General features: G+C 46.9%; 1 protein-coding gene across 3 annotated transcripts in view; it reads left to right on the top strand.

The window, feature by feature from the left end:
- The window catches only part of RADX (RPA1 related single stranded DNA binding protein, X-linked), a 106,380-nt gene that overhangs the window by 66,455 nt on the left and 14,015 nt on the right, over nucleotides 1-25,910 (top strand). The window contains exons 11-13 of one of the 3 annotated variants that reach the window (XM_069747073.1): nucleotides 1,593-1,681; nucleotides 2,394-2,669; nucleotides 23,685-23,831. In XM_069747073.1, the coding sequence (XP_069603174.1) occupies nucleotides 1,593-1,681; nucleotides 2,394-2,669; nucleotides 23,685-23,831 (512 nt within the window). Of the gene's footprint in view, nucleotides 1-1,592; nucleotides 1,682-2,390; nucleotides 2,670-15,213; nucleotides 15,334-23,684; nucleotides 23,832-25,910 lie in introns of those variants that run through there. The other 2 variants (XM_069747072.1, XM_069747074.1) reach the window with 2 other exon arrangements.

Here is a 25,910-nt window from a genome sequence, read left to right as displayed (position 1 = left end):
CCTCCTCTGAACGCTTACACCAGGGTTTCCCTGTAAATCTCAAAAATACGTGATTTGGACAGAACCCCCGGCAGAAGGAGGCACTGTGGACGCCATCTGGTCTATGATCCGGTGGTGTCCGTCTTTTTAAATGTGCATAAATGCATGGTCTGCCACAGTTTGTGCACTTCTGAAGAGGACACTGCTGAACAGAGGCCAGACGGAGTCCAGAGTAGCTCCAATGTAACCCCAATGTAAGTGGTCAGCGGATAAATGTGATCATAAATGTTATGTAAAATGTCCCCAATAAAAGCTTCAAATCAATCCACAAGAAAGCAAGTCCTCACTCAGGTCTCTCATCTGTTAGCGGAAATATAGGAGGCTTTCACGTTACCAGTAGTAGAAAGATTCTAGAAAAGTTGATAGGTTCCTTTACTATGTCCCCTCCCTTCTGAGCCTCAGTGTGCATAGACCACGTTTAGCTCCACATGTTTGCCATTTCTGTGGAGATGAGAGTCCACCTAATTTACAGGTGCGTGTCTCCAGATCCATGACCTGGGCACTACAATGTACTGGGCAATACATCAGTTTGCAGTTTTCACTCGTCAACATGCAATTCTGCTTGTCTCAAGAAAAGACTCATGGAGTCAAAATTGTCAAAACACCTGTAGATAAATTCCCAGAGGGTGTAATTTCCAAAATGGGGTCACTTGAGGGGGATTTTGCTCTTCTAGCAAATAGGGACTCTGTATGTGGACTCTGCAAACTATTCTAGGAAAATCTGTGCTCCAGGAGGCAAATAGCGCTGCGTCCATCTCAGGTTTCACCAGATGTCTGAGTGTTACTCTACAGCCATCCTTGGCATAGACCATTGATATTAGATCAGCTGTGGTCCTTATGTTATTGTGCTTTCCGATATAGCGCCGCTAACATATATTCTATAGTGCTTTACATTTATTATCACTCACTGTTGCCATTAGGGTCACAATTTATGTCCTGTATGAGTATATCTGTGGAGTGTGGAAGGAAACCCAAGCAAAGCCGGGGAGAGCATACAAGCCAAACTTCTTGAAGCAGTTGGTTGGGTGTGAACCCCAGATCACAGCATAGCAAAGCAACAGTGCTAAAGACTGCAGTCCTCCTCCCAGTGCTCCAGTCGATCAGATGGAGCACTTCAGAGACCCCTGTCCTAAGACACAGAAGAAGAAGATCCTTAGGCTTCTTTTACACTTACCGGGTTACTTGCGGCCCGTTATTGCGGGCCTTTTTGGTGGCTGTAATGCTGCAATTTTCACAGTCTGGGGCAATAACAGACCGCAAAAAAAACGGAAGTCACGGCGCAACGCAAAAACCTTCCGTTGTTTTTGCGGCCCCATTGATTTACAATGGGGGGCCGTGTCCGTAAGCCGTGAAAATGATCGAGCAGGCTCGATCTTTTTTCACTGCCGTAAATACGGCCATACGGCGTGCCGTGGAATTATTGCGGCTCGTTTCGGCTGCCTCATAGAAATCTATTGGGGCCGCAAGATCACGGCAAGTGTAAAAGAAGCCTTAGCAGGGGTGATCTGTATTTGCCCCCTGATCCCTATATCATTTTTTTTTTCCTCCTTCAGTACTGATGCTGGACCAGAAAATGCCCCAGTAATGCCGCGCTTGGACCAAGACATTGTCACCAGGTCTCCGGAATTGCCACATTTTGAAGGTGATTTTCTCAGTACTTTATTTTTTGTTGGATTTCCGTGTATCTCCTATCTTCTTTGTGCATTTTGAGCTCTGACCACATTCACGATGAGGCTTTTTGTCTTGAAAGAATCTTTTTTTTGTTTTTTTAAATTTAAAAGGCAATGGTTACATAGTGTATGAAAGAAAATACAAAACATGCACTATGTACCCATTAAAGTCACTACCACGCTGCTGTAATCCTGAGTTCTTTGACTGTGACCTCCTCTTTATAACACACATTAGCCACTCACTGATCTTATGCTTATGCTCAGTCACAGAGCAGCGGGTGTAACTGCGCTCCTGGCATTGGGGCTGACCCCAGAGGGGGTGTCAGTCAGGGCCGGGGACCTGGTTACAGCGGCTTCTCTGTATTCTCAGAGGCTTTACTGAAACCCTGCCCCAGCCCTGACTGACACTCATTCTGTGTTGGGTTCGGCTGTCAGTCAGGGCCACGGACAAGGCTAGAGCCGCCGCTCTATATACTCAGAGCAGTGACTGAATCGGCACCGCCTCTGTGACTGAAACTGTGCCCCTGACCCTAACTGACAGCCGACCTCAATGCAGGGCGTGCACGCCGAAGACACTTGGCACCCGAGCATGCTCAGATAACACCTTATCCCAGCACGTTCGCTCATCACAACAATTTAACCTTTTGTCTTGTGTTTTTTTTCCTACATGTGCTGATGAAGTAGCTGGAATCCATGGTGCAGACAGTGAAACAAGTGATGAGACTTCCTGTCCTACATTATCCTGGGAGAATCCCTTGTGGTCTGAGGTTAAGCACAGCGTAACAGAACATCTATTCTATGGCAACTTATTTCCAGAAAGTTTGACGCAGATATTTGACTACAATCACAAGGAGATTCTGAAACGGTACAACCTTCATCCAGCAAAAGTTACAGATCTAAGCCCATGGCCCAGCTTTTCTGGGGCCAACAGGCCTGACCACTATGAACTGACCATACTGGGTGAGAAATAAAATCCATGCTGCTGTAAATACTTTGTGCTTTCCTATTACTGAAATTATTGGAGTGTAATTCAACCAAATGTAACACATTTTGCTTTTACTTTTTCTCCTTCGCCTCATTGGGGGACACAGGACTGTGGGGTGTATGCTTCTGCCGCCAGGAGGCTGACACTAAGTAAACTTCAAAAAAAAAAGTTAGCTCCTCCTCCATCGTATACACCCTGACACTGGCTACCAGAGACTCCAGTTTATGCTTAGTGTCTCAAGGAGGCACATCTCTGGGTCCTGGATCGTTGGACCCGATTTTTCAACATCTTTGGATTGAAGGGGCGACGGACCTTTTTGAGGGTCCGATCTCCCCAAACCATCAACGGGCAAGTACGTGCGATGTTTCTCCACGTATCCTTCCCCGCGACGTGGGATTCTTCACCAGACTAGCCCTGACCACCCTGAGGTAGCTAGACTCCAGGCTGTACAGGTGCTCATAAGATGTCCGTGTGTTCCCCCCTGAATTCTACACCCCTGCGGTGTTAGCTGGGGTGGTGGACGGTCCCTCTCCTTATCCTGGGGATAATGGAGATGGGGTTCCTGCACCGTCATTGGTTCTACCCCTCGATAGTGCGGTATGATTGGGGGGCTCCTGGCATTACCTGTGGCTGTGTCTTCCGGGAGTGCGGTGCCTTTTTTTCTGCTGAGGCCGGGGCGGCGCTGCGGCGTGGTCCGGCGCTCTGGTGTTGGGACGCCGGCGCTGCGGGGTGATCCGGCGCTGCTGCATTGGGACTGCTGCGCTGCGGCGTGGTCCGGCGCTGGGGCTGTGGCGTTATGTCGGGCGACGCTGTGGCGCAGCTTTGCTGCAGCATGGTCCTGCGGCGTTAGGCTCAGCGCCGCTGTCCCCCCAGAGGCTTCGGCTCTGCCTGGCCGCTTCGGGCGTGGAGCGGCTTCCTGGAGCCGGGACTTCCGGCCATCGGACCGCGCTGGGAGGCTCCGCCCCTTCCGGCGCGTCACTTCCGGTTCCGGCTCTCCTCGCTCTAAGGGGGGAAAAATTGAGGCCCCGGCTTCGGGCCTGCTCCAGGCCGCAGCATCGTTTGGCGGTCCCTCCCCCCTAAGGCCGGCTATGCATATAAAACAGCGTTTTTGGGCTCAGCATCATGCTTTCAGATCCATCTCGGTACTCGTGGGGACACAGGACTGGGGTAAGTGCTTCTCCCTTCATCTGGCTGAAGCATTCCTTTTTTCCCAGTCTCTGGCCCTGGGTATAGCATTACGGATCATTATGTCTAGAAGGGTTAAGACTCACACGGTTCTTTTTACCAGTTGTGTATCTTGTAGTGCCCTTTTTCCACACGCCCAAAGTAATCGCCTCTGCGAGGCCTGTGACTCTGAACGCGTCCAGGAGCCCCCCCCTGCCAGTTCTCCAGTAGTCTCTCCGGCTCCGGTCCCTCAAGCAGATGCTGGGGTAGCTCCACCGGAATGGGTCACGTCTTTGTCACAATCCATGGCGTCCCTTACTGAAGCGATCAAATCTCTGCAGACCCTGGCGGTCGGGACCAGTAGTCCGCCTGTCTTAGAGAGGGCCTCGGGGTCTCAGGAGTCTTCGGCCTGCAGGGGGCGTGCTCTCACTCGACAGACGCATGGAAAGCGGATTCGCAAAGCGTCTCCCAGGCACTCAGGTGCTTCCGCATCCTGGAGTTCCGTATCTCGCTCTCCTTCCCCTGCAGAAAGCGGTGAAGTTGAGACTGACTACGAGTCAGAAGGGTCTCTTAATTTTGATAAACCTGGGTTTCAGGAGTCAGTAGACAGCCTAATTGAAGCTGTCAATCAGTCTTTGGGGATAGAAGACGAGCTCGTCTCTTCCTCTGATCATAAGGTCTCATTTAAGCGGTCTAAACGGGCCCATAGGGTTTTTTCCTCTCATCCTGAGTTCGAGGACCTGATTCGACGCAATAGGGAGCACCCGGACAAACTCTTTTCAGGGCAAAGAGCTCTGAAGGCTAGGTATCCCTTTGCTTCGGAACTTTGTAGTGATTGGGCAGAAAATCCTTCTGTAGATCCTCCAGTGTCCCGTTTAGCCTCTAACACGTTACTATCTCTCCCTAATGGCTCATCGATTAAGGATCCTACGGATCGTCTTATAGAGAGCTTGGCTCGTTCCGTCTTTGAGGCCTCAAGCTCAGCACTTTTTCCTTCTTTTGCGGCAACCTGGGTTGCCAGGGCTATGATATCTTGGTCTGACTCGTTATCTAAGGCTCTCCAGGATGGTAATGTGTCAGCAGAATTGGCTGAAATGTCATATCTCAGGTAGCTATGGCCGGTAGCTATCTGATTAACGCATCTCTGGATGCGGCAGATTGTGCTTCCTCGGCTGCATCTAATGCTATTGCCATCAGAAGGGCCCTTTGGTTAAGGTCCTGGCGGGCTGATTCTACTTCTAAGAAATCTCTTACATCCCTGCCGTATCAGAGTGGTCGTTTGTTCGGAGAAAAGCTGGATCAGCTCATTTCTGACTCTACAGGAGGGAAAAGTAAGTTCCTTCCTCAGCAGAGGGCCAGACAGCCTTTTCGGCGCCATTTTCAGGCTCGCTTTAGAACCTTTCGCTATGTCAGATGGGCCCCAGCATCAGGTTCTCCTGCGCAGGGTCGGCCCAATCAGGACCGAGACGGTCGGACCCCTTATACGGCCAGCCAGGGGGGAAGAATGCGTCCCCAGTCTTCTAGATCTAGAGGATCTAGGACGCAAAGATTTTCGGCCAAGTGACTGGAGGCCTCTTCCGGGCATCTCCAGAAAGGTAGGCGGACGTCTACTTTTATTTCGCCAGGTCTGGCTTCAGGTAATCCACGACCAGTGGGTGGCAGAGCTCATATCTTCAGGTTACAAAATAGAGCTGGTCTGTCTCCCTCCCCCCCGGTTCTTCCCATCCCGTTTTCCCAAGTGCAAATCTCTTCGTCAAAGCTTGTTCAATTCCATAGAGTCTCTCCGTATCACCGGTGTCATTTCTCCTGTTCCAAAGGAAGAAAGATTCCAGGGCTTTTATTCCAATCTTTTTGTAGTGCCCAAAAAGGATGGAGCAGTGAGGCCTATCCTAGATCTCAAACTCTTAAACAAGTTTGTCCGCGTTCGACACTTTCGTATGGAGTCTCTGCGGTCGGTCATGGCCTCTCTGGAAAAGGGAGAATTTTTGGCCTCAATAGACATTCAGGATGCTTATCTTCATATTCCCATCTTTCCGCTCCATCAAAGATTTCTCCGGTTTGCCATAAACAATCTACATTTCCAGTTCACGGCATTACCTTTCGGACTGGCCTCCGCTCCCAGGGTGTTCAAAAGTCATGTCGACTGTGGTGTCCATTCTACACTCCCGAGGTATTGTCGTCTTGCCATACCTAGACGATCTGCTGATCAAGGGACCGACATTTCAGTCTTGCAAGGAAAATGTCGACATCACTCTGGACACCCTTTCCCGTCTAGGTTGGTTGGTAAATTTAAGGAAGTCGTCTCTACGGCCGTCTCGAAAAATCTCTTTTTTAGGCATGATCTTCGACACCTCTCAAGCCTTAACTATCCTTCCCCAGGACAAGGTCCTAGCCCTTCGGCGGGAAGTGAGGAACCTGCTACAACCATACCCTCATACGATTCGGTCCGGGATGAGGGTGTTAGGAAAGATGGTTGCAACCATAGAAGCGGTTCTGTTTGCACAGTTTCATCTTCGACCCCTACAACGTGCAATACTATCAGCATGGAACAGAAATCTTCTCTCTCTCAACCGCAAATTTCGGTTGTCTTTCCAGACCAAACAGGCTCTCGCTTGGTGGCTAAACAGCTCATCTCTACTCAGGGGGAAGCCCTTTCCCCCAACCAATTGGTTAGTGGTCACAACAGATGCCAGTCTCCTGGGTTGGGGAGCAGTGTTCTTCCATCACACAGCTCAGGGACGCTGGTCTCCTCAGGAATCAGAACTCCCCATCAATATCTTAGAGATTCGAGCGGTCCGGCTAGCCTTGTTACGTTTTCACCATCTTCTGGCGGGTCGCCCTGTCCGGATTCAATCGGACAACGCCACAGGGGTAGCTTACCTAAATCACCAGGGGGGCACCCGCAGCAAGGCAGCCATGCAGGAGGTAAAACTGATTCTACTCTGGGCGGAGAGAAATCACTCTGTGATCTCAGCGGTCCACATTCCGGGCGAAGAAAACTGGGCGGCAGATTTCCTAAGCCGTCAGGGTCTAGCCTCCGGGGAATGGTCTCTCCACCCCGAGGTTTTTTTGCAGATATGCCATCTTTGGGGAACTCCAGACGTGGATCTAATGGCGTCCAAGGTGAATGCCAAGGTGCCCAGTTTTGTCTCTCGGTACCGAGATCCCCAGGCTATCGCCGTGGATGCGCTGGTACTGTCTTGGAACCAATTTCATCTCTCTTATCTGTTCCCTCCTCTGGCACTGCTCCCGAGAGTAATCAAGAAGATCAAATCAGAGAGAGTGCCGGCCATCCTGATCGCTCCGGATTGGCCACGACGGACCTGGTATGCAGACCTGGTACAACTTCTAGCCGGGGTTCCTTGGCGGCTCCCCGATCGGCCAGATCTTCTATCTCAAGGGCCGATCTACCACCAGAACTCAGAGGTCCTACGTTTGACGGCCTGGCCGTTGAATCTTGGGTTTTAACTCAGGCTGGTTTTTCTCAAGAAGTGGCTGATACTATGATCAGTGCACGTAAGTCCGTTTCGGCCAGGATTTATTATCACACTTGGAAGGTGTTTCTTTCCTGGTGTAGAGAACGCGGGCTGCCCCCTCTGCGTTTCTCCGTTCCAAACATTCTAGCCTTCCTTCAAGCAGGCCTGGATTCTGGGCTTGCTCCGAGTACCCTTAAAAGGCAGGTTTCGGCTTTATCAGTACTTTTTCAGCGCAGGATTGCTCCTAATCGTCAAGTCAGGACTTTTTTCCAGGGAGTCGCTCATAAGGTCCCTCCTTATAAGACTCCTTTGGAAGCTTGGGACCTTAATCTGGTCTTAAGGGCTTTACAGGACGCTCCTTTTGAGCCTCTTCAAGAGGTTTCTTTGATGTTTCTCTCTTGGAAAGTCGTATTTTTAGTGGCCATAACGTCCATAAGACGGGTATCGGAGTTGGCAGCTCTTTCTTGTCGTCCTCCTTTTTTGCGATTTCATCAGGACAAGGTGGTGCTCAGACCAGCACCGTCCTTTTTGCCGAAGGTTCTTTCATCATTTCACATTAATGAAGATATTGTTCTGCCCTCTTTTTGTCTGGCACCTACGCACCGTGTTGAAAAAGCTCTCCATACGTTGGATCTGGTGAGGGCTCTGAGGAGGTACGTTTCCCGTACGGCCCCCTTTCGCCAGACGGATGCTCTGTTTGTCCTTCCGCAGGGTCGCAGGAAGGGATGCGCGGCTTCAAAATCTACCCTGGCCAGATGGATAAGGGCGACCATTCAGGAGGCTGATCGCTCCATGGGCATGACGGTTCCGGCCGGAATCAAGGCTCATTCGACTAGAGCAGTGGGGGCTTCTTGGGCCGTTCGGCACCAGGCCTCAGCAGAACAGGTTTGCAAGGCTGCGACCTGGTCTAGTCTGCATACGTTTGTCAAACATTATAATGTCCATTCCCAGACCTCTGCAGACGCAAGTCTGGGCAGAAGAATTCTTCAAGCGGCAGTGGCGCATTTATAGACAAACATTATCTGGCTGTCTTTTTCTGGTGAGTGATTTTTCCCACCCAGGGACTGCTTTAGGACATCCCACAGTCCTGTGTCCCCCAATGAGGCGAAGGAGAAATAGGGATTTTTGGTTACTCACCGTAAAATCCTTTTCTCCAAGACGCTCATTGGGGGACACAGCTCCCTCCCTGGTAGCCTTATGGCTGCTTTGGTTATATCTGATTACATTAGTCAGTAGGATCTTTTCTAGACATAAAGTTTCTGTACTTATGCTGTTATATTATTTTTTGTGTTTTTTGTTCTCCTACTGCTTTTTGCACCAAACTGGAGTCTCTGGTAGCCAGTGTCAGGGTGTATACGATGGAGTAGGAGCCAACTTTTTTTTTTTTTCAAGTTTACTTAGTGTCAGCCTCCTGGCGGCAGAAGCATACACCCCACAGTCCTGTGTCCCCCAATGAGCGTCTTGGAGAAAAGGATTTTACGGTGAGTAACCAAAAATCCCTATTTTACATCCTGTTCTCACAGAAGCCAATACTTTTTTTCTTTTTTTCTATCGAAGTAGCCGTGACTGCTGTTTTTTTTGTGGATCAAGTTGTAGTTTTGTATCTTACCATTCCTTTTGCTATATAATGTACTGAAAAGCCAGGGAAAAAAATCCAAGTGAGATGCAATGGTAAAAAAAAGAAAATACAATTCCACCATTGTTTTTTGGGGTTTTGCATTTAATGGCACTGTGGAATCGGCAGGGAAAGAAGACAGACAATGTGAAGAGACATAAGAGGCGTAAATTGTGTGGTACAATTGACCTGGCATCCTGAGGGTATTACAGTGATGACAGCCTATTTATTTTGTTCTAGATATATTTTAGTGGCTAAAAAAATGTAAAAAAAAGTTTCCCCATTTTCTGAGATTTGTATGTTTTTATGGAGCTTGTATTTTTTGATCTATTGGTATCCAAAAAATATCTTTTCTCCTTGCAGAGATCGACATGGTAAGCATGCCGAGATGAGGAGACTTAAAGTTGCAATGCTCCTCTGGGTAATATGCTAATTATGCAAATTATCTCTTCAGAGAGGACTAGAGCTAGAACTCTAGCGCCACCTATTGGAAGGTAGCAATCCTACAATGTTGACCCTTAACGAGTCTTGTCACATGACTTAGGATAATAGCCAAAGTCAATATCCTAAGTCATGTGACAAGGCTCGTTAGGATTGCTACCTTCCAATAGGTGGCACTAGAGTCCTAGCTCTCTTCCTCTCTGAAGAGACAATTTGCATAATTAGCATATTACCCAGAGGAGCATTCGGGCTTTGTCTCCTCATCTCGGCATTCTTAGCATGTTGATCTCTGCAAGGAGAAACGATACTTCTTGGATAACGGTCTGACGCCTCTCACACAGCCAAACCAGATCTCCGGTTTGCACTGACGAGTGGCAGTACCCCGAAACAGTGTCTGCAAATTGAGAGTCTGGTTTGGCTATTATCCTAAGTCATGTGACAAGGCTCGTTAACCCCTTTCTGACCTCGGATGGGATAGTACGTTTGAGGTCAGAACCCCCTGTTTTGATGTGGGCTCCGGCGGTGAGCCCACACCAAAACCGCGACATGTCAGCTGTTTTGAACAGCTGACCTGTGCGTGCAAGTGGAATCACGACAGCAGCATTTAACTGCAGCATCTGGCCCGAAATGCGCTCATCGCCGACCCCCGTCACATGATCGGGGGTCAGTGATTCGTCACCATAAGAACCAGAGGTCTCCTTGAAACCTCTATGGTTGTTGATGCCGGCTTGCTGTGAGCGCCACCCTGTGGTCGGTGTTCATAGCAAGCCTGTAATTCTACTACATAGAGGCGATCTATGCTTCGCCTCTATGTAGCAGATCCGATTGAGTTGCGCCAGCTTCTAGCCTCCCATGGAGACTATTGAAGCATGGCAAAAGTGAAAAAAAAAAAGTTTAAAAAAATATGAAATAAAAAAAAAATAAAAGTTTAAATCGCCCCCCTTTCGTCCCATTCAAAATTAAAACAATAAAAATAAAATCAAATCTGCACACCTTTATCGCCACGTTCAGAATCGCCCAATCTATCAATAAAAAAAAGGATTAACTTGATCGCTAAACGGCGTAGCGAGAAACCAATTTGAAACGCCAAAATTACGTTTTTGCAATAATGGGCGATCAAAAGAACGTATCTGCACCAAAATGGTATAACTAAAAACGTCAGCTCGGCATGCAAAAAATAAGCCCTCACCCGACCCCAGATCATGAAAAATGGAGACGCTACGGGTATCGGAAAACAACGCAATTTATTTATTTTTTTTAGCAAAGTTTGGAATTTTTTTTCACCACTTAGATAAAAAAGAATCTAGACATGTTTGGTGTCTATGAACTCGTAATGACCTGGAGAACCATAAAGGCAGGTCATTTTTAGCATTTAGTGGACCTAGCAAAAAAGCCAAACAAAAAACACGCATGGGATTGCACTTTTTTTGTAATTTCACTGCACTTGGAATTTTTTTCCCATTTTCTAGTACACCACATGGTAAAACCAATGATGTCGTTCAAAATACAACTCGTCCTGCAAAAAATAAGCCCTCACATGGCCATATTGACTGAAAAACAAAAAAAGTTATGGCTCTGGGAAGGAGGGGAGCGAAAAAAAACCCCGGAAAAAACTGAAAATCCTAAGGTCAAGAAGGGGTTAAAGGGTCAACATTGACTTGCAGGATTGCTACCTTCCAATAGGTGGCACTAGAGTTCTAGCTCTCCTCTCTGAAGAGACAATTTGCACAACTGATCTATTGGCACATGGTGTTGACATGGAGGAGCTGATGGGTACCCAAACTTGTAACGGAACCACTTAAATACCACCGATTTAAACAGCAGCAATACAACGTAGCTCTGATTACTGTGGTTAGAGGGCATCCATCAGTTCCAGATCCCGCTTCATACACCCATACCTGATGTAGGACATATATACTGTGCTGTATATGTCAGGAAGGGGTTCATACAGTTTTCACAATAAAAAGTAGGATTTTGTTTTTATTTTTTTATTTATTACTTAGATAAAATGTTCTGCTCAATCATAGAAATGGAAAATTAAAGGTTGTATTCTCATCTCGGACATTTATGGCATATCCTCAGAACTTGAATACTACAAAAAGCTCACGGAGTGAAAAGTCCAAAAAAGTTTTTTAAATAAAATTAATTGTATTTTATTAACAAAATGTAGACATGTAATCGATAGACTAAAACGACAAGGCACAAACAGAGCTCATGTACAAGGGACAATCTACACTGTAGTAGCAGCAAAGGGTTAATTGGCCTACCTATACAAATAATTGCACTCTGCAAGTGCAGCGCCCCAGGGTCCTAGTTGTTGCAGTAATATCATTCTCCTCTAGGGGGGAGTGATGTTACGGTTGAAGGCAATAAAGGAGATCTCTTTACCAGGTATCACAAACCATGCAACACACTTCACACTCCAGTCCACAAGGGGGAGCTATGCTCCTATTTATTAGGGCACTCTTCACAATTCGGTAAAACTGGTGGCCTAGATAGGAAGTAAGTCAGTTCCTGTCAGGAAGACAGAAAGGAAGGAGGAACATCGAGCAGTTGCTGACAGAGATGGTCCCTGACAGGGGTGGGATCCTGTCAGAGGCCTAGACAAAAGGCCACGGAGCTGCGCCTGCCCCACGTGCGGCAGCATCCTAAAAAATAGACACAAACAGCGAATTGTATTGTAGAGGGTGAGAAACGAAGTCCTACCAAAAGGAGAGGAAACCAGAAGGAGTTCTGCCCTGTACAGGCTGCCTCCTTCTGAGGCGCAGGATCCGGTAGCTGGAACACCAAGGGAGCAACAGTCTCAATGCCTTGCTCCAGAGACCGGCAGGACAGCTAATTTCAGGCTCAGCAGTAAGGTACTACAACACCCAGGCACTAGAGAAAGGCTACTGATTTCCACCTGGATAGGGGGACTCTGGATTTGCCTTCAGACCGGCCAGACTCTGCCTGCCCTGTGATCTGGTGCTCTGGACTGTGGACGCTGAAGCCTTCAGTAAGGACTGCAACCTTGTGTCCTCGTTCTTCACTGCGCCTCACACCATCCACCATCTACACACTGTGAAGCCCTGGGGACATACTTCACCTGTGGGAAGGTGTGCCATCTAGCTGCCATAACATCACCCCAGTGGACCCCTAAGCAGCGTCGGTCACCCTGACCGAATACCACTGGTGGCGTCACAAACATATCCCTTTAAAGACCTTTCCCCCATTTTCAATGGACGTCCCTAGGGCCATGGATCGGGTCAGCCACCGTGACATCCCCCTTGAGAACCGAAGGACCCGGTACAGAGTTACACACTGCCCTAAGGGGGCGCTCCAAAACTTTGGCGTCACGAACAGGATCTACTTAAGCCTAAAAATCGGGTCATGTGCGCCTAAGAACTGTGCCAGAATTGTACTTGAACTGTGATTTACTATCAAACTGTGTATTGCAAAAGACGGCTAAATATTCCCGCCAAAACCGCTGCCATTATAGCGCCATGTGGCGTCCAGGAGGAGTGGGGCGTGTCATCGTGGGCGTAGCCTGGAAGAACGGCGCGAAAGTGGAGCCAGCCCCTCACAGATACTACTATGTCCGAGAGATATGCCCATCAACAAGGAAGGTCCGCCTCCTGGTCTGGGATGGTGGAGGGAGAAGGAGGAATCGCCCTCCAGAAGAGGAGGAGCTGCAACAACAGGAAGACATTGGGCAGAACCTGGTTGGCAACATGGCGAGCGGAGGTCGGCCGGAAGAGGGGGAGAAAACCCGCAGCTGTCCTGGCCAATGGGAACAGAGCAGGACCTTGCCACACTGTATGAACCAGGAGGTTCTTGGAGTGGAGGTGGAAGAGCTGTGTCGTCAGCTCCGGAGCTTGTGGCATCTTGCGACCGCCGGCAACGAGGAGCAGCCAGCCATCGGAGCCACAGCCTGAAGAGGAGGAGACCGGCACCGGAGACGCCGCGGCGGCAGGAAATGACATCAACCCTGCCCCAGTAGCCGAGGAACCCCAGCTAGTGGCCGTAGACTCGCCCCCGCCACCACCTCCCGGATAGGTGTGTAGCCGCCTGGAATGGGAGAGGCCCTGGGAGACTTTGAAGACCGCCGACATTCCCCTGCAGCCCATTAAACGGACTGTGAACGTCCAAGGGGAGTGGGTAACCTTTAAATGGACCCACGCCACTACCAACTTGATCGGGTTCCCTGGGGAGGCCCAGCCAGAGGGAGAGAAGATTGAGGTGGTCGGACTAGCGGAATACCAACGCCAAAAAATCCTCCGGAAAGAGCAGAGGGAGAGGGAGGCAGAGCGCCGACGCCAGGCTGACTGTGAAAAAGATCTTCAGGCCAATGCCCGGACTAGGCAGATGAGCCAGGAGGACTGGGGCCCACAGTGTTATGGGACTGTCGTGACATTCCGCCTTCAAGGAGGCTGGGGTTTCATTCAAGAGCCAGCTCTCGATCCTGAGGTCTTTGTGAACCGGCGCGATGTGGAGGCGCACCTAATGGAGGGATACCCAGACCGGGATCTATACCCTGGTGACCGTGTCACATACACGTGACATTGGGGGGACAAAGGATGGTATGCCCTCCATGTCTATAAGTATAAGCCTGAAACCGCAGCATCGCCACTCCACCGCCCTTATTCAGTACCATCAGGAACACCACGATCTCCACCCGAACAGGAGACCCCTGCAGCGGTCGCCATGTGCTCCAAGTGCACCCAAACTACTGTGGCGTGGATGCACTCTACGTAGTACCAGGTAGTCGCCAGTACCCAAAAGGACTACCTCTGCCAGTACTACCTCCGGAGCGATTCAAATAGGAAAAGACTGTAAATAATTACCAAACTTTCCTTTTTCTACTTTAAACCCGTCTAGGGTACTTTCTTAAAGGGGTCCTCCGTTCCAGAAGGATCCCAGGAGTTTGCACAAGTTCCATATGAAGAACACTTGAATCATGGACAGTGAATGATTCACAAACTGTCCATTGTATATAGTTTGCACCTTCTTAAAGGCGCTTCCTACTGGTTTTACAACAGAGGCTTTAACAGAGACTGCCTCCAATGGAGACTGCTATTAATCTTGTTGTAAGAGCTGCTTTGTTTTTCAGACCTGAAGAAAAACCCGTTGGTGTGGCAGAATTCCGGGTCAGGATACACGTCTTGTAGCCCACCCAAGACCAATGTTGGGGGCTCGTCATGGGTCCCACGCATCACGTCACTGATATTGCTAAACTGACTTGCATCTTGATGTGATTGTTTGCACTACCTCATTGAAAGACTTGAGTTTGCCCTTAAAGGGATGTTAAACTGTTGTATTTGAAAGGGTTAATATGATAGAAAGAATTAAGTTTACATAGTCGATAGTATGTAGCCAATATTATTGAGTTAAAGTTAGATAGTCTAATATCTAATAAATTGAAGAAAAGGCAGTTGGTCCGTGGGGGTTGATAGACGGTTCTGCATTTAAATAAAGTAAGCTCGTGGGGGTTGGTTGATCATTTTGCACTTAGAAGAGAATAATTGTTTTGCACTTGAAGAAGAATAACAGTAACAAAATGTTGATTTGCACTTTAAGGGTCTACGTTAGTATACCCTTAAAGGGTACTTGTACTTTCAAGTTTTAAGAGATAGTATACCTGTATGGGTAATTGTGTTTCATAGCTAGTTAATAACCGTTTCCTACTTGACTTAAAGTCCCGCACACAATGTAAATATGTTTTTCTTTGTAACGTTCGTGTCCTCACCTCCCATAAAGGGAAGCACAGTTAAATTAACTTGTTTTATAGCATTTAAAAAAAAATGCATGTCTTTTTGCTAATGTATTGTTGTTTTCTTTTCCCAGTCCCGGAGTACTGGATTTAACGGGGGAGGAGTGCAGCGCCCCAGGGTCCTGGTCGTTGCAGTAATATCATTCTCCTCTAGTGGGGAGTGATGCTACGTTTGAAGGCAATAAAGGAGATCTCTTTACCAGGTATCACAAACCATGCAACACACTTCACACTCCAGTCCACAAGGGGGAGCTATGCTCCTATTTATTAGGGCACTCTTCACAATTAGGTAAAACTGGTGGCCTGGATAGGAAGTTAAGCCAGTTCCTGTCAGGAAGACAGAGAGGAAGGGGGAACATCGAGTAGTTGCTGACAGAGATGGTCCCTGAAAGGGGTGGGTGTTGCGAATTCCGCTCTTGGGCTCCCTCCGGTGGTTGTAAGTGGCACTTTTGTGAGTTCTGCTCTTGGGCTCCCTCTTGTGGTTTCTAGTGGTATGGCTGCTCCTTGGAGTTAGCTGTCATCAGCTGCCTCCACTTATCGTCTCTTCTGCTCGGCTATTTAAGTCTGGCTCTATCTTCAGCCAGTGCCACTTGTAAATGGTTCCTGGTTGGATTCATCTCTGCTTGGATTCTCCTGGTTTCCTGACCAGTTCTGCAAAGATAAGTTCTGGCTTTGCTCATTTCAGTCCACATGTTGTGGACTAATTGTTCTGTGCATTCTATATTTGTCCAGCTTGTCAGTATGGATTTTTTCTGTTAGCTGGAAGCTCTGGGAAGCAGATTTACCCTCCACACCTTTAGTCAGGTGTGGAGATTTTGTAAACTCTGTGTGGATTGTTTTGTACTTTTTATACTGACCGCACAGTATCCTTTCCTGTCCTATCTATCAAGCTAGACTGGCCTCCTATGCTAAAATCTGATTTCATTTCTGCGTATGTTATTTTCCCCTCCTCTCACCGTCAATATTTGTGGGGGGCTATCTTTCCTTTGGGGATTTTCTCTGAGGCAAGATAGGTTTCCTGTTTCCATCTTTAGGGGAAGTTAGATCTTAGGCTGTGCCGAGGGGTCTAGGGAGCGTCAGGTACCCCCCACGGCTATTTTTAGTTGTGCTGCTAGGTTCAGGGTTTGCGGTCAGTACAGATACCACCTCCTTCAGAGCTTGTCTTATGTTCCTAAACCACCAGATCATAACAGTACAAGTGGCCCAAAATGAATTAAATGTATCTCAAAAGAAGGAAAAGAAAGTTCTGAACCATTTTTTTTTCTGTGCTTTGGTTTGTCTTTTTTTTTTTTCCTCTTCATATCTGGGTGGTTCAGGATATATGTTTTGGCATGGATGTTCAGGGTTTGTTTTCTCGTGTGGATCAACTTGCTGCAAGAGTACAGAGTATCCAGGACTATGTTGTCCATACTCCGGCTTTAGAGCCCAGAATTCCTACTCCTGATTTGTTTTTTGGGGACAGATCCAAGTTTTTGAACTTTAAAAATAACTGCAAATTGTTTTTTGCTTTGAAACCCCATTCTTCTGGTGATCCCATTCAGCAGGTGAAAATCATCATAGCCTTGCTGCGTGGTGACCCTCAAGACTGGGCTTTTTCTCTTGAAACAGGGGATCCGGCATTATTGAATGTAGATGCATTTTTTCAAGCGCTCGGATTATTGTATGACGAACCTAATTCTGTGGATCATGCAGAAAAAACCCTGTTGGCCTTGTGTCAAGGTCAGGAAGCGGCAGAGTTATACTGCCAGAAATTTAGAAAATTGTCTGTGCTCACTAAATGGAATGAAGAGGCTCTGGCTGCTATTTTCAGAAAAGGTCTTTCTGAAACCCTTAAAGATGTTATGGTGGGCTTTCCTACGCCTGCCGGTTTGAGCGAATCTATGTCTCTAGCCATTCAGATTGATCGGCGTCTGCGCGAGCGCAAAGCTGTGCACCATATGGCAGTATCCTCTGAGCAAAGTCCTGAACCTATGCAATGTGATAGGATTTTGACTAGAATAGAACGGCAGGAATTCAGACGTCAGAATAGGCTGTGTTTTTACTGTGGTGATTCGGCTCATGTTATCTCTGATTGCCCTAAGCGTACTAAGAGAGTCGCTAGGTCTGTTACCATTAGTACTATACAGCCTAAATTTCTCTTATCTGTGACCCTGATTTGCTCATTGTCGTCCTTTTCTGTCATGGCATTTGTGGATTCAGGCGCTGCCCTGAACTTAATGGACTTAGAATTCGCCAGGCGCTGTGGTTTTTCCTTGCAGCCTTTGCAGAGCCCTATTCCTTTGAGGGGCATTGATGCTACACCCTTGGCCAAGGATAAACCTCAGTACTGGACACAGATGACTATGTACATGGCTCCTGCACATCAGGAAGATTGCCGTTTTCTGGTGTTGCATAACCTGCATGATGTTGTTGTGCTGGGATTTCCATGGTTACAGGAACAGTCCGGTGCTGGATTGGAAAACTATGTCGGTGACTAGTTGGGGTTGTCAAGGGGTACATAGTGACGTTCCTTTGATGTCAATTTCCTCTTCCCCTTCTTCTGAGGTCCCTGAGTTTTTGTCGGATTTCCAGGATGTATTTGATGAGCCCAAGTCCAGTTCCCTTCCTCCACATAGGGACTGTGATTGTGCTATTAACCTGATTCCTGGTTGTAAGTTCCCTAAGGGCCGACTTTTCAATCTGTCTGTGCCAGAGTATGCCGCCATGCGGAGCTATGTTAAGGAATCTTTGGAGAAAGGGCATATTCGGCCCTCTTCGTCACCATTGGGAGCGGGTTTCTTTTTTGTTGCTAAGAAGGATGGCTCCTTGAGACCATGTATTGATTATCGTCTTCTTAATAAGATCACGGTTAAATTCCAATACCCCTTGCCTCTGCTTACTGATTTGTTTGCTCAGATTAAGGGGGCTAGTTGGTTTACGAAGATTGACCTCCGAGGGGCATATAATCTTGTTCGTATTAAACAGGGTGACGAATGGAAAACTGCATTTAATACGCCCGAAGGCCATTTTGAATACCTTGTGATGCCATTTGGGCTCTCTGATGCTCCATCTGTGTTCCAGTCTTTCATGCATGATATTTTCCGCAATTATCTTGATAAATTCATGGTCGTATATTTGGATGTTATTTTGATTTTTTTCTAATGATTGGGAGTCTCATGTGAAGCAGGTCAGGATGGTGTTTCAGATCTTTCGTGATAATGCTTTATTTGTGAAGGGGTCTAAGTACCTATTCGGAGTTCAGAAGGTCTCTTTTTTAGGTTTTATTTTTTCTCCCTCGTCTATAGAAATGGATCCTGTTAAGGTCCAAGCTATTCATGACTGGATCCAACCCACATCTGTGAAGGGACTTCAAAAATTTTTGGGCTTTGCTAATTTCTATCGCCGTTTCATTGCCAACTTTTCCAGTGTGGTTAAGCCCCTTACTGATTTGACGAAGAAAGGCGCTGATGTGACGAATTGGTCCTCTGAGGCTGTTGAGGCCTTTCAGGAGCTTAAACGCCGATTTACTTCTGCCCCTGTGTTGCGTCAACCGGATGTTTCTTTTCCTTTTCAGGTTGAGGTCGACGCTTCTGAGATTGGGGCAGGGGCCGTTTTGTCTCAGAGGGAGTCTGATGGTTCTTTGATGAAACCGTGTGCTTTTTTTTCCAGAAAGTTTTCACCTGCGGAACGCAATTATGATTTCGGCAATCGGGAGTTGTTGGCTATGAAGTGGGCGTTTGAGGAGTGGCGACATTGGCTTGAGGGGGAACTAAACACCGTGTTGTGGTCCTGACCGATCATAAGAATCTGATTTACCTCGAGTCGGCCAAGCGGCTGAATCCTAGACAGGCTCGATGGTCCCTGTTTTTCTCCCGTTTTGATTTTGTGGTCTCGTATCTTCCGGGATCTAAGAATGTTAAGGCTGATGCCCTCTCTAGGAGTTTTTCACCTGATTCTCCTGGAGTCCTTGAGCCGGTTGGCATTCTTAAGGAGGGGGTGATTCTTTCTGCCATCTCCCCTGATTTGCGGCGGGTGCTTCAGGAATTTCAGGCTGATAGGCCTGACCGCTGTCCAGTGGGGAAGCTGTTTGTTCCTGATAGATGGACAAGTAAGGTAATTTCTGAGGTTCATTGTTCAGTGTTGGCTGGTCATCCTGGGATTTTTGGTACCAGAGATTTGGTTGCTAGGTCCTTTTGGTGGCCTTCCTTGTCTCGCGATGTGCGTGCTTTTGTGCAGTCCTGTGGGACTTGCGCCCGGGTCAAGCCTTGCTGTTCCCGCGCTAGTGGGTTGCTTTTGCCTTTGCCGGTCCCTGAGAGGCCCTGGACGCATATTTCCATGGATTTTATTTTGGGTCTTCCTGTTTCCCAGAAGATGTCTGTTATCTGGGTTGTTTGTGACCGGTTCTCTAAAATGGTCCATCTGGTACCTTTGCCTAAGTTGCCTTCCTCCTCAGATCTGGTTCCATTGTTTTTTCAGCATGTGGTTCGTTTGCATGGCATTCCGGAGAATATTGTGTCTGACAGAGGTTCTCAGTTTGTCTCTAGATTTTGGCGGGCCTTTTGTGCTAGGATGGGCATTGATTTGTCTTGTTCTTCGGCGTTTCATCCTCAGACTAATGGCCAAACTGAGTGAACTAATCAGACCTTGGAGACCTATTTGAGATGCTTTGTGTCTGCTGATCAGGATGATTGGGTGTCTTTCTTGCCGTTGGCCGAGTTTGCCCTTAATAATCAGGCTAGTTCGGCTACTTTGGTTTCACCTTTCTTTTGTAATTTTGGTTTTCATCCTCGTTTTTCTTCTGGGCAGGTTGAGCCTTCTGATTGTCCTGGTGTTAATTCTGTGGTGGACAGGCTGCAGCAGATTTGGACTCGTGGTGGACAATTTGACGTTGTCTCAGGAAAGGGCTCAACGTTTTGCTAACCGCCGTCGGCGTGTTGGTCCCCGGCTTCGTGTGGGGGATTTGGTTTGGTTGTCTTCTCGTCATGTTCCTATGAAGGTTTCTTCTCCTAATTTTAAGCCTCGGTTTATTGGTCCTTATAAAATTTCTGAAATTATTAATCCGGTGTCTTTTCGTTTGGCTCTTCCTGCCTCTTTTGCCATTCATGATGTTTTCCATAGATCTTTGTTGCGGAGATATGTGGTGCCCGTTGTTCCCTCGGTTGACCCTCCTGCCCCGGTGTTGGTTGAGAGAGAGTTGGAATATGAGGTTGAGAAGATTGTGGATTCTCGTTTTTTGAGGCAGAGGCTTCAGTATCTTGTCAAGTGGAAGGGTTATGGCCGGGTGGGTAATTCTTGGGTTGTTGCCTCCGATGTCCATGTTACCGATTTGGTTCGTGCTTTTCACTTGGCTCGTCCTGATCGGCCTGGGGGCTCTGGTGAGGGTTCGGTGACCCCTCCTCAAGGGGGGGTACTGTTGTGAATTCCGCTCTTGGGCTCCCTCCGGTGGTTGTAAGTGGCACTTTTGTGAGTTCTGCTCTTGGGCTCCCTCTTGTGGTTTCTAGGGGTATGGCTGCTCCTTGGAGTTAGCTGTCATCAGCTGCCTCCACTTATCGTGTGCTATTTAAGTCTGGCTCTTTTTTCAGCCTGTGCCACTTGTCAATGTTTCCTGGCTGGATTCATGTCTGCTTGGATTCTCCTGGTTTCCTGACCAGTTCTGCAAAGATAAGTTCTGGCTTTGCTCATTTCAGTTCACGTGTTGTGGACTTATTGTTCTGTGCATTCTATATTTGTCCAGCTTGTCAGTATGGATTTTTTCTGTTAGCTGGAAGCTCTGGGAAGCAGATTTACCCTCCACACCTTTAGTCAGGTGTGGAGATTTTGTAAACTCTGTGTGGATTGTTTTGTAGTTTTTATACTGACCGCACAGTATCCTTTCCTGTCCTATCTATCAAGCTAGACTGGCCTCCTATGCTAAAATCTGATTTCATTTCTGCGTATGTTATTTTCCCCTCCTCTCACCGTCAATATTTGTGGGGGGCTATCTTTCCTTTGGGGATTTTCTCTGAGGCAAGATAGGTTTCCTGTTTCCATCTTTAGGGGAAGTTAGATCTTAGGCTGTGCCGAGGGGTCTAGGGAGCGTCAGGTACCCCCCACGGCTATTTTTAGTTGCGCTGCTAGGTTCAGGGTTTGCGGTCAGTACAGATACCACCTCCTTCAGAGCCTGTCTCATGTTGTTCCTAAACCACCAGATCATAACAGGTGGGATCCTGTCAGAGGCCTAGACAGAAGGCCACGGAGCTGCGCCTGCCCCACGTGCGGTAGCATCCTAAAAAAGACACAAACAGCGAATTGTATTGTAGAGGGTGAGAAACTAAGTCATAGCAAAAGGAGAGGAAACCAGAAGGAGTTCTGCCCTATACAGGCTGCCTCCTTCTGAGGCGCAGGATCCGGTAGCCTGAACACCGAGGGAGCAACAGTTCTCTATGCCTTGCTCCAGAGACCGGCAGGACAGCTAATTCCAAGTTACTGATCTGCCCTATACCCAGGAGGCACGGTGGCAACTTGTGGGGACCAGGGCGTGCTAGAGTCCTTGTAAAAAGGCCATCAGTTATACGGGTTTGTTCCTATCCATCTGGGGGACAGAGAGAAACACAACCTCTCGAACATCTACAACAGTTGTGAGGACCTTTATGAGAAGCTCAGCAGTAAGGTACTACAACACCCAGGCGCTAGAGGAAGGCTACTGATTTTCCACCTGGATAAGGGGTCTCTGGATTTTCCTTCAGACTGGCCGGACTCTGCCTGCCCTGTGATCTGGTGCTCTGGACTGTAGATGCTGAAGCCTTCAATAAAGGTAAAGAGACAGCACCCTTGTGTCCTCGTTCTTCACTGCGCCTCACACCATCCACCATCTACACACTGGGAAGCCCTGGGGACATACTTCACCTGTGGGAAGGTATACCATCTAGCTGCCATAACATCACCCCAGCGAACCCCTAAGCAGTGTCTGTCACCCTGACCGAATACCACAGGTAGCGTCGCGAACATATCCCTTTAAAGACCTTTCCCCATTTTTAATGGACGTCCCTAGGGCCACGGAGCGGGTCAGCCACCGTGACATCCCCATTGAGAACCGAAGGACCCGGTGCCGAGTACCCCACTGCCCTATGGGGGCGCGCCACAAGTCTAACCATATAATGTCTGTTCAAAAGGTTCATAATGCAAGGGCTTAACTATTGGGTCCTCCAAGCAATAGTACATATGTGACTCAAATACATTCAAATTCAAAGGAGATCACACTAAGCTTACCCAAAAATGTCTGCCATTGTATGTCTGGTTGCAGTCCTGACGCGCATTTCGCGTTGGCTTCCTCAGGGGGCCCACACGAAATGTGCATCGGGGCTGCAACCAGACATACAATGGCAGACCGTTTTGGGTAATAGTATCCTTTTGTGGGTGATCTCCTTTGACTTGCACTTTACCTTGCATTATGAACCTTTTTGAACAGATATTATATGGTTAGACTTGCATTATGAACCTTTTTGAACAGATATTATATGGTTAGACTTGCAGAGTGCAATTATTTGTATAGGTATGCTAATGAACCCTTTGCTGCTACTACAGTGCAGATTGTCCCTTGTACATGAGCTCTGTTTGTGCCTTGTCGTTTTAGTCTGTATCGATTACATGTCTACTTTTTTGTAGAGATGATTATTTTTTTGGACTTTTCTCTCCTTGAGCTATTTGTTGGATTCATGTTTGTGGGAGTGTCCATGGTGTTAATTGTGCTGTCCTTTAGATGGATGTATTGCCCTCTATTTTGATTGATATGTGTCAGTGGAATCAGTTCATATCCACAGAACTTGTGGGACCTGCACCTATTTTGAAAATCATAACAAAAGTCATGATGGTATTGCATACCTAAATTACCTATTGCCGGTCAGTCGAAATCTGTCCAGTCAGTGTTTGTGTTTATCTTTAAAAAAAAAAAAAAAAGCAGCCTATGATCTTGAGTATTGTGACCTTTTTATATAGACCTTTCATATTGATGGGTTTTGTTTCAAAATGATTGCAGAAGAGGATTCCTAATGTCGTGCCTCCCTCTGTTTGAGCTGTACTGCACTTGCTCAGATTTATTTATTTTTTTTTTTTTGAAAATCTGTTTATTAGAGTTTTATAAAACAGTACAAACCATACATTTCCAATGGTGATAATACAGTAATGTGACAATATTAAATGATATTGTATCCCAAATCCCTCCCCCCCCTACATAAACCAAAACATAAACCCCCCAATCTCTGTGTACGCTTGGCCAAAGAAGTATCTCATGGAATTGGTGAGTTACCACCTATCCGCTGTAGTAAATACCATTGGGTATTTTCAAACTGTGCTCTCAATTTCTCCCTAGTCTCTAAAGGGAGCGATGGAATAAATGTAGCCCATGTGGAAAAGAATTTGCCCACTTGCTTTTCTCTGTTGGTCAGTGCGTCCAACCACTCCATTCTGAATATGAACTGGATTTTGGTGCGGATGAAAGGGAGCGAAGGGACTAAAGGACTCAACCACTGGTGCAAAATACTTTTCCTGCTCAAATTTATTAAAAAAATTTTTTTTTGTTTTTCAACAGGTATAAATCAGGACATAGCGATAGATGTCTCTTTACCAATGTTTGATAACTTTCGTTTATTTGGTATAAACTATCTGCCCAATTCTGTATCTGCTGGAGCAAGTGATAATGAAGAGATTCAAGAGCGCCTCTGGCTTTCTGTTCAAGGTAAGAAATCTAATTGGATCTTATGCAATGCCCAGTGACTAAATGAGTGGCAGATTACAATGCATCCAGACCAGGGCCATGCAAGCTCCTCAGCCCACACTGAGATGTGCGTCATTGCTCCATTTGTTCTCTTTGGGATCATAAATGAAATAACTTCCACTTATAGTTCAACCCCTTAGCATATATTTTTTTAATGTATATTGCCTGGGTTTTATGTAGCACTTCTTTACTTAAAAACCTCATTAATATGCATTAAAAATATTTACTGTAATTTCCAGGTACAAATTCATCAACACTTTCATAATTGGTAAATTACTATATTTAACCCCATAGTGACCACCCATATGTCTTTGTACTGACCTTCGATAAGAGACTAGCATCCCCCGATGGGTAACAATCCTGTAGCTGTCAGCTGTACAATAGTGCTGACAACTTGCTGCATCATCCATGATTAGTGTTGTTACTGACTATAGTTTAACCCCTTAAATGCTGCTGCCAATAAAGACTACTGAATCTTGATCAGGGTGGGGGAACAGTTTTTCTGCCGAGGGCCATTTGGATGTTCATACCTTCCTTCGGTTGCTCACAGAGCAAGAAGAAATTAAAGGGTCGGCGGCTGTCAAAATACAGCTGAGGGCCCAAGTACTGCAGGGTATCCCGGAAATCTGCCTGGGGGCCGGATAAAAGGTCATCGAGGGCCATAAACGGCCTGCAGGCACCTGGATAGGTGCCTAAAAAATAGGTTTTGTAAATTTTCTTGGGAAAAATTGCTGCTACTTTTTTAAACCCTCTAAAATACTCACAAAATAAAACAACATTTTAAAAATGGTGCTGATATAAAGCCGACATGAGGGAAATCTTATTTATTAATGTTTTTCTGTGTTCTGGATTACAGGGATAATCATTCAAAGTTCGAAAATTGCCAATTTTTGTAAAATTTCAGATTTTTATAAATACAGAAAATATTGACATAAATTTAACACTATCATAAAGTATTGTGTCACGAGTAAACAGTCTTAAAATCAATGGGATATGTTAAAGCGGTCCAGAGTTACCACATAATGTGATACTGGTCAGATTTCAAACATTTGACTCTGTCACTAAAGGGTTAAGCAAAATGTCCTTTAATCTTTTTTCCAGGAATATAGGAGTTTTTCTTGGCAGATATGCCTCCAGTCCTTTTCCAAAATGCAAAAAGCATAGCAGACATAGGAGCAACACAATTGGTATGTTACCGTGTGTAGGCGGAATGTCCTTAAGGGTGTGTTTCCACGGTCAGGAAACGCTGCATATTTGACGCTGCGTAGAGCCGCAGCGTCCAGATGTTACAGCAAAGTGGAGGGATTTCATGAAATCCCACCTCCACTATGCGTTAAAGCATGCAGGTGGCAGACCCGCGTAAACGGACATGCGACGCGCGTCTTTTCAGAACGCAGCATATCTGTTAACAATGCGGCGACGGAGCCGTAAATTTACCATAGACATCACTAGATGCGGTAAAACCACATCTAATGATTAGTCACATGCGTAGTAACTGTGTTAACGCAGCTTACTACGCATGTCTACTAATTCACATGCCGGCTTACCTGTCCCGCCGCCGGAAGCCCCACGTCCACTGCAGTTCTCGTGGTAAGCTAAGTTCTCACGATAGCTTAGCTTACCGTGAGAACTGGCGTGCACGTGACCGGGGGTTATCTCCGGTCACACTAGGCTGGTTCTCATGGTCAGCTGACTGTGAGTGCTAGAATGTAGGTGATCGCTGGAAAGTTATCTCCGGTGGTCATCTACAAGCTCTGCTATGTCTGGATGTCAGGCATCTAGATGAAGCAGACTTGGACTCGTCGTGGGACACTCGTTATTAAGGACTACATCGGACTCAGGGAGTATACTGTTGGTTTATTATTTTTCTTTTTTTCCAGGAGACGAGGGCATCGCATGGATTGAGCGTGTAATAAAAATATGGTCAAACTGTGTGGTGTTTTATTTCATATAATTACTTTATTCTGTATGTGTGTGTGTTTTATTAACCCTTTAACATCTATAGGATTAGTAATGGTAGCTATCTTATTGACGCCTCCC

This window comes from Ranitomeya imitator, chromosome 2, assembly GCF_032444005.1.
Source record: "Ranitomeya imitator isolate aRanImi1 chromosome 2, aRanImi1.pri, whole genome shotgun sequence".
In the NCBI taxonomy this organism is placed as follows: domain Eukaryota; kingdom Metazoa; phylum Chordata; class Amphibia; order Anura; family Dendrobatidae; genus Ranitomeya; species Ranitomeya imitator.
Note: the sequence above shows the minus strand (reverse complement) of the source record. Positions and strands in the feature narration are given on the sequence as shown.